Source organism: Alternaria triticimaculans (genome assembly GCF_023758025.1).
Source record: "Alternaria triticimaculans strain BMP 0046 chromosome Unknown scaffold_1, whole genome shotgun sequence".
Lineage (NCBI taxonomy): Eukaryota > Fungi > Ascomycota > Dothideomycetes > Pleosporales > Pleosporaceae > Alternaria > Alternaria triticimaculans.
The window spans coordinates 1,166,160-1,175,539 of record NW_026055958.1 but is presented as its reverse complement, the minus strand read 5'-3'; the positions used below and the strand labels follow the sequence as shown (position 1 = coordinate 1,175,539).

The following is a 9,380-nucleotide window of genomic DNA, read 5'->3' as shown; positions in this document are numbered from 1 at the left end:
ACTATATATTAAGCTTTATATATATTAATTATACTATTAGAGTTAAGTTTACGTTTTAGTACCTATTTTTCTGTAAGTAGTTTTTAGTTTTGTTAACGTTTAATATAGATCTATACTTTGTACTTCTAGAGTAAGTTATATTCTTTGTTTATAGCCTTTTTTTATAAGAGCTATTTAGAGAATTATATAGTAACTTTAAGACTTATAACTTTAGATAGGTCTTCTAAGACTTCTACGTTATTATAGATTATTAGTATTATTATTTAGTGTTCTTAAGAGTTATTCTAATTATCTAAGGCTTCTAAGTAATATAATTAGCTATCTTAATTTTTGCTACAATTCTTAGTATTTTCTTCTTTATTATTGCTATTGTTACTACTATTATTATTATTACTACTATTACTATTATTAGAGTCTATATTCTTTATTTCTTTATTACTTAGTTTATAATCTAAATTATTTTCTTCTTTATTATTAGATAATTTAGACTCTAAAACCTTCTCTTTATCTTTGCTATTAGAGAATTCTAAAACCTTCTCTTCTTTACTACTATTATTAATAAGAGATCTTATATTCTTCTCTTTATTATTATTAATAAAAAACTCTAGATTCTTTTTATTATTATTAGTGTTAAAAAACTCTAAAATCTTCTCTTCTTTATTACTAACGTTAAGTTACTTCTTCTTACGCGTAAGTATCTTATTGTATTTTAACTCTATTCTTAGTAATTTTACCTCTATACTAATAATATAATTATTAGAAATATATTATATATTCTTATAGTAACTATTAAGTAGTACCTATCTAACTCTCTTCTTAAGATTATAGAAATAACAACTACGTTAAGCGTAAGATTAACTATCTATTATACTATATACTATAGGTTTATTATAGTAATTATAAGGTAGTTCTCTATTATAGTTTTATAGATTATAAGAATAACCTTTATTCTATATTTTGTATAAGTTATAAGTAGGTTTACTATTACTATCTTTATATTACTATATTATTATATCTATTAAGTCTAGATAATAGTACTTTATAGTAGAGATGTTATTATTATTTAGATAGGTACACTATTTATAGCCTTTCTATATATAATATATATAAAGTTAGTCTAGGTTATAGATAAGTGTGTAATAGCTATAATATATATATTATTTCTATTTTAGCGCCTTTTTAATATACTTAGGTATATACTTTTTATTTCTCTTTATATATATTAAATAAGAAGATTCTCTATTACACGTAAGCCTTATAGCTATATATTCTAAGCATTTCTTTTCTTTTATAACTTCTAGTTTATAGAATAGAGCTACTAGTTTATCTATATAAGAAATGTTTTATTCTTTATATATTAGATAAGATTTAATAAAAGAAGGTATGCTATAATATATATAGTTATATTAGTAATAAAGTTTATAGTGTTTACTTCTTAGAAGTTCTCTACTTAGTTTTAGAATTTTTAGTATATCTTAAGAAACGTATCTATATCTCTTCTTCTTATAGTAAGTATATTTTTTATTAAAAGAAGAAACTCTATTATAGACTCTACGTTATTTAGTATAAGCTTAACACTTAGCGTCTTTTTATAGTATAAGTGCTATAGATAGTCTATTTTATTTCTAGAATAGTAGTTTAGGCTTCTTATTCTTACTTCTACTATCTAACTATTCTATATTATTATTAGTGTTAGTGTTACAAGAACGTACTAGTATAGATCTTTTATATATTATATCTTATAGATCTTAAGATACTTCTCTACTTTTAATATCTACAATATTAGTAAAATAAATCTTTCTAGAATTAGAATTCTATATCTTTATTTTTAATACTTCTTAAATACTAATAAGATAACCTATTTATACTTAGACGTTAAGCTTTTTTATTTAATTTATTATAGTGCCTATACGTTATAACTATAGAATTAAAATAAAAGCTCTTACTCTCTATAGTTATAGAATAGATATATTTAGTTTTCTACTATAGAGTACTTTATATAGTATTTTATCTAATTTTAAGGCTCTAGTTAGTATATAATTCTTAAGATATATAGTATAGTAATATACTTTAGGCTATAGCTTTTCTAGTAGAGTTATATTTTCTAATAATTCTTATGTTTTTGTATTAAGTATTCTAAGAATAGTTTATATAATAGATTTGTTAGCGCCTAGCTATCTATCTCTAAGAATAATAGTAGTTTAGTCTTATATAGTTTAATTTGCGCGTTTAATTACTTCTTTTATATAATATTAATATAAAGTAATAGTCTTAAGATAAATACTCTCTTCTTTATAAAAGGTAGTAAATTTATTTAAAATAATTCTATTATCGCAGCGTATTCTTTAAATAATAATTTTATTAGTAATCTTTAGCTCTTTAATATATTATATAATAATATTATTAGTCTTTATAGTCTTTAGATTTTTTATCTACTAGTATTAAGTTATATTATCTATAATGTTTAGCATACTTTAAGTGCTATTATAACTAGTTAATCTATATAGACTCTAGATATTAATATAAAGAAGATCTCTAGGTTTACTTATAGTATAGCTTACTAGGTTTTAGAGTATCTTAATAACGTTCTTTATAGTAGCGTAGATAGAATAGTATTATTCTATTCTTACTTTAATCTATACGTAGATAATAGTAAGCTTAACTTCTATTTTAAGTAACTTTTATATATTCTTAAGAGTTATGTATTCTAGGTTTTAATAATATTTCTAAACTTTATTATTAAATAAAAAACCTATATATATAGAATTATCTTCTAAAGTTTTATCTTAATTAATCGCTAGAAATATATATAAAGGCGTAGTAGTATCTTATAGAGTAGTAGTGTCTATAAGTTTAATAAGCTTTAGTTAATAGAAACTATTATTTTCTAGCGTAATTATAATAGTTTTATTAGTTTTAGTGTACTAGAATTAAAAGATAGATTTATTTACTAATCTATTAATCTTTTGCTTTATAATCTATAAGACTAATACTAAACTATAAATAGTATCTAGTAAGTATATAACGTTAGACAGAGTAATATAGTTCTAAGTTCTATTATCTAGGTTAATATCTAAGTATACTATACTAATTCTAACTATTTCTAATACAGCGTTAGTATTAGTAATTTATATAGATCTTAGTTTAATATTATTTAAGTCTATAAATTAGTTTTAATTATTATATAGATATATACTAGCTCTAGAGTTAATAATCTATTTATTTATTAATAAGTTATCTTTCTTAAGTATAAGTGTAGCTTCTATAACTATATTTATCTTTATAGGTATATAATCTCTTAGTACTATCTTTCTTTTATTTCTATACTTTATATTAACACTAACCTTTTAAAAGTTAGTTAAGAAGTAAGAATAGAGAGTAGATTATATACTAGATTAATTATAATTCTAATAATAGTTAGACTAGTCTAAGAAGTAACTATTAATATAGTAGTCTTAGTAGTAATTAATAGTAACTAGTTTGTTATTATTATAGTTATCTAAGACCTCTAAGCGCTCTAATTAGCTACTTTAATTTTTACTATAATTCTTAGTACTATTATAAGTAACCTTGTCTATAGTAAATTAAGCTTTTACTTAGTCTAGGTTATCTAGCTAGTTAGATAAGTAATAGTTAGTGTAGAAGCTTTAGACTTTTATAATCTTAGTAATCTTAGTAGAGTAAAATATAAGACTAATTTATTTATTAAATATCTTATTCTAGTTTTCTTATTTGTTTGCTTTATTCTTTAGCTTTATCTAATCTAGTTTAAGTTCTAGATACTTAATAAAGTACTTATCTTAAGAGTAATTATATTCTCTATATTCTTATATAGAGTATTTTTTACCTTAATTCTTCTTATTATAATAATCTTTATTATTCTTCTTATTATTAGGCTTTTATTTCTTCTAATCTTTCTTATTTTAATAGATATTAATTTTAGCGTCTTAGAGTTATTATTTAATATTATTAAGATAAGGCTATTTAATGTCTTGTTTATTATATAGTATATTTATAAATTAAATAGTTTTATTAAACTCTAGAGTAAGAGAATAGAAGATCTTAGCTTAAAGAGCGCTTATATTATATATACTCTTTAGTTCTTAAAGATAGATAATATTCTCTTCTAGCTAACTAAAGAAGTTATTAAGGTTTTTATAGTTCTTTAGATAGAGTAATTTAATAGTCTTATAAAGAATTTACTTATTTTAGTAGTTACTAAGTTAATATTATTTCTTAAGATATGTCTAAACGTTTATAGAATTAGTGTACTTATTTAAAACTAATTAGATAGAGTCTAAGATATAAAGTCTAAGAAGTGTAAGTACTTAATTAGTCTTCTTATTACGTTTATTATAGTTATATAAAGTACTCTTATATTACTTCTTAGCTTCTTTAATTATAATATTCTAGTAGAACTTAGAGTTATTCTTATTAACCTCTACTTCTATAATAAAGTTTCTATGCTTATCTAGAGTAGGTTAAGTATTAAGTTTAACTTTCTTATATATAGCTTATAGATATATAAGAATATTAGGTTTATTAATATTTATATTATTACTGTTAAGAATATCTTAGAGGTTAAGGTATTAGGCAATAATTTTAATATCTTATTCTTATTTAGTAAAGTTAGTTTATCTAATAAGCTTAGTAATCTTATATAAGAACATGTCTTTAATAGTAAGGTTAGTAGTAACCTTATTAAGAGAGTTTCTATTAGGTATAATTAGTGTAGTAGAAACTTCTAGGCTTATAACTTATTAAACTTAATAAATTAATATAAAATAAGATAATAGAGTAAAGTAAAGCTCTACTTCTCTTATATACCTAAGAAGTAGTATTTATGTTTACTATAATATAAACCTACTCTCTAACTAGAAGCTTCTAGTTTTATCTAACAGTAGTAGACGACCTATAGCATTGGCGCACGAAGTCAGCGCACCGACCTCGTGAAGTTTGTCTATGTATACTCACCAAGTTTATACCGCCCATCTGGTTCATGAATTGCGCACCGTAGGCAAGCAACACACGACGTCCAGTCTGCACACGATCTTTCTTGAGTAGTTGCGACCACTTATACTCTCCATGCTCTCGCTCAACTTGTAGAGCCTCAAGCACCTCTCTGTTCTCCTTCTCAATCTTTGGGTCATCAGGCGTACCGTCGTATACATCGCAAAGAATTTGAAGCGCCTCTTCATGCCGGCCATGCGCATACAAGTACCGGGGCGACTCAGGGAGGCCGAAAACAAGCACGATGACGATAATCGCGAAGATTACTTGGCAAGCAATCGGTAAACGCCATGCGATCGATCCTTCCGTAAAAGACATCCATAGTCGAACCAGTACGCCAGCTCGATCCCCACGCCAACGAAAAGCGGCTCCGACGCGACGAGCCGACCGCGTTTGTTCGCTTCGCAGAGTTCAGATTGGTACATAGGCACAGTTGATGTCTCGATGCCCGTCCCAATTCCCGTCAGAAAACGCGCGACCATCATATGCGGCACCGAGTACGCACTCGCTTGGAGCGCGCCGCCGACCTATAATCATTAGCCACAGTCCCACCAGTGCACGTATGTCCTCTTACTATAATCCAAACCATAGCAATCCACATAGCCAGCCTCCTTCCCGTCTTCTCGCAGAACATAAAGCTGAGAACACATCCGGTAAAACAACCAAGATTGTAAATCGACACGATGATACCTTCGAGACCAGGCGAAGGGTGGTCGAAAGTGTTTAGGAAGTCTTCGTTGCCGACGATGCCGCTGAAGACGCCTTGGTCGTAGCCGAAGAGGACGAAGGCGAGCTGGCAGGCGATTGTTATGGCGGCGCGGAGTTTGAAGCCGCGACCGTACCAGTTGAAATGGGGTGCGTGAAACATCGTGGGCGGAGTCTTGTTATCTCACCCTGCGAAGGAATGCGATGCGCACGATGGAAGCGATGAGATACGCAAAGGAGGACTGCAGTGCCGTGCGGGTTTACCCCATGTTTCTATACCATCATCTTCATACCTCACCGCTCGCTACCCGGATCATGTCACCCGAACACACGCAGCATGCTAGATCTGGCCCCGACGTCACGAAAGATGGTCAGTCGGCAAAATCGCCGTTATCACAAGCTGCCTGCGCGCATAACTGACGGAGTAATTGCGGGGCAAGGATTATTCAAAAGGCTCTGGCGAATGATTAAGACGCAATGGTGCCGTTGAAAGCCTTACCGAGCTATTGGTGGCGTCGCTTGGTCGCGTAGAAATGCGTGTCTGGGGTAGGATGGGGTGATCTGCAGGTGCGGAGGTGGAGAAGGGGGGATGACGTCGCGAGGAAGGCACGGTTTGGGGAAGCCGGTGATGGCGCAACAGGGGCGGCTGATATGAGCATGCGAATTAGGATACAACCAGAGCTTATTTGATCGAGGCGCGAGATATCCATACATTTGTCGCAATCAATACTGTAGAGCCTGTAGTTGTGAATGCTGAAGTGCTGCGAAGTCCAGGTGGTTGGTGCCCATGTGTGCTTATCTCCGCGCCATCTCCGGAGCGATCCTGCCAAATCTCAGCCGTCACCCCATCCTCTCTTCTGCTTCCATCTCCATCCATCGATCTACTATGACCGATTGCAATTTCCCTGCAAGAACGAGGAGGTTTTCAATTAATGATGGCGGATACGGCTACAGTACATGAGCGGCACTCCTACACGGTCAACATCAACTTAGACTGCGCATCGTAATAGTGGATAAACCTTTCTGGCGACCGCTGCTGAGACATGCCGTTAGACATGCGCCAGACATGAGGTACACCGACCCGATCTTTACCATTCTAGACTACCTGATCAAACGACCTTAACAAGCACGTGTGGATCTAGACCGATACAAGGAAATCGCTCGATGCACAAACAATGGGGGGCTTCATAAAGTGAAACCTCTTGCTTCGCATTTCACGCTTCAGCCTGCGGAGGAGAAAGACCTTCTGGTGCCTTCCTCTAACGTTGCACCCGCAATTTATCAACCGGCTTCCAACTCGATACACAGTCCAGCTTCAGACAATGAGTACACCAACTGTGGCGCCTCCAATGGGTACCACGACCAAGCAGCCCACCTCTAATCAAGGTCATCTACAGTCTTTGATGGCCAAGGTTCGTAAGGAACTCCGACCACCAACACAGATAGAGACTTCATATGCAACCAATCTTACCCAGGCTGTCGAGAAGGAAGCTTGGAAAGAGTCTCAAGAAGTTCGCGACAGCATGTTGGGCCTCGCTCAAGAAGCTCGGAGGATGTTTGGCCTTCGACCGTTTGATATGTCATTGAATGGGGAGAATGAAGCCGATGGCAAAGAGATGGTTCTGCGGAACGGTGGGAAGCGACCAGCTTCCACGGCACCAGCCCCCAATCCATCAAAGCGGCAACAACGGGAGCCTATTCGACCACCGCCACCACCACATTCTGGCAAGATAGACCAGAAATCCAAGACTCTAGATCAATCCGGTCGTGTCCGTCACATCAAAGAGGAAAACACCGTCACTAACTCCCAGAACGGTCCGCACGGCCATGGCCATTCTCAGTCGATCGAAAATCCATCCGCCACCAGCTTTCTCACGAGCAGCGCACCAATCTACAACCAAAACATCAATAGCGGGTCTGGTCAGCAAAATATCAACGTCTATGGCGTATTCGAACCTCGGCCACCATCAGCTACCGGCATCGCGCCAACCGAGTACGAGATCCCTACCGAGCCAGAGCATCGTCTAAACCGAGACGCTGGACAGCAAAAGTTCTCGATCAATGATACTGTTACCAACAAGACGGCCAGCGACGGTAAGTCTGTGGGTCACAACCAGACGTTAGAGGGTCCACATGGAAACACGCACATGCGCGTGACGGCGCCGGTCTACAACCAAAACGTCAACACCGGAAGTGGACAGCAGAACATCGACGTCATCGGAAATATGGACTTCGAGAAAAAGGAGCGGAAAGACCGATCGCGTCAAGATCATGTAGTTGCAGTTGGGCAACCTGCAAACCCACAACCACAGTGGCGCGACGATCAGGGTCCAGGTAACCCACGCTACGGTCACAGTGCATCTTACCGGCCAACTTCGCCGCAAGGTCTTGCAGTTGCAACCGGGCAGAACGCAATTCCACTACCACAGCGACGCGACAATCAAGTACCTCTTAGTCCATTCTATCAACCAGCTTCGTCTCACTATCGACCAACCTCGCCTCAGTATGGATCAACTTCGCCTGAGTATCGACCAACCTCGCCGCAGTACTCGTATGGACCAACTTCGCTTCACCGTCGATCTCGCTCACCTCGCCGCCGCGTCGCCGCGCATAGTGACAGTGGCGCTATGGATGAGTACCGGGATCGTTCGTACGGGAAGGGTGATGGTCTTCCATATGAGGATGCTCGGTATGATTCAGAAGATGATTGGTCGAGGCCAGATGGTTTAGATCGGTCTGGTCCAAGGACTTCGCGTCGCGAACGCTGAGATGAGTGGTATGGTAGCCGACGGGGATTAGTATGGAAGGCTAGATCACAGTCAGACGTGTGTATGACCGGTATAGTCAACAGGTAAATATATCCAAGCAATGTGTTAAAGACTGCGATAGCACAATGCACTACAAAGATGACCAAGCTCTTGTACTTATCCGTTAAACGATTGTTCTTCTACATGTGCGTGATGATGACGGTCCGACGCCTCTTGCAGCTCCAGGCCGGCTTCATTATCAGATCAATTGACAGCGAGGGAATTCCTAGTTGCGTCCTTCATTTCCTCCTAGATTTCCTCCGGGGTTCGCTTCCTGATTCGCTTCCCGGATCTCTCCCTCGTTTCCTTCATCGCCATCGCGGACAACGTGTCTAGGCGAATCATCTGGTCCTGCGACTGGCACCGCTCTTTCTTCATTGCTGGGTTGGTCTTCATCGTCAAATTCGACGCTCTCAGTGCTCGTGGTTTCGATAGTCGACATTGAGTCGCCTTCCTCGCTAGGGTGGTCAGTATGATCAGAGTTATCGGATTTAGGGCGAACAAGTTCGGGAACTTTGTGTTTGGAAGGTACTTGAGAGGGGCCACGTTTGGCGCCCCCTTGGTCATTAGAAGACATTTTAGTATAGCCCTATTGCTGGAACTGATGAGTTGGTCTAGCTTGTGGGCTGAAGCTTTGTATTACGCATCTCACTGTAGCAAACTTCATGATCACGGGAACTCAAGAGGGTGACCAGGGCTCGTGATGATATGATGAGTGTATTGGAAAAAAGATTGCATTTGCGATTTTGGTCGTTCCATGGGAGCAGAGATTGGGAAGCCTATACTGGCTTTAATGATGACTTGGTGTTGGCCTGTATATACTGAAAGGTATCAGAAATTCTGTGTGTTGTGTAGCGA

The 9,380-nt window shown here is 35.7% G+C and overlaps 2 protein-coding genes across 2 annotated transcripts; one reads left to right on the top strand and one right to left on the bottom strand.

Annotated features, from left to right (window-relative positions):
* Positions 1–4,894: 4,894 nt before the first annotated feature.
* J4E78_000423 (uncharacterized protein) lies at positions 4,895–5,878 on the bottom strand (the record flags this gene model as incomplete). The annotated part of the gene is made up of 4 exons (XM_049361087.1): positions 4,895–4,912; positions 4,975–5,276; positions 5,516–5,537; positions 5,585–5,878. 4 exons carry the CDS (start codon positions 5,876–5,878, stop codon positions 4,895–4,897), a joined length of 636 nt encoding a protein of 211 aa, XP_049226370.1.
* A 1,186-nt stretch (positions 5,879–7,064) lies between these two features.
* J4E78_000422 (uncharacterized protein) lies at positions 7,065–8,445 on the top strand (the record flags this gene model as incomplete). Its single annotated transcript, XM_049361086.1, has 2 exons — positions 7,065–7,977; positions 8,072–8,445. 2 exons carry the CDS (start codon positions 7,065–7,067, stop codon positions 8,443–8,445), a joined length of 1,287 nt encoding a protein of 428 aa, XP_049226369.1.
* Positions 8,446–9,380: the final 935 nt, after the last annotated feature.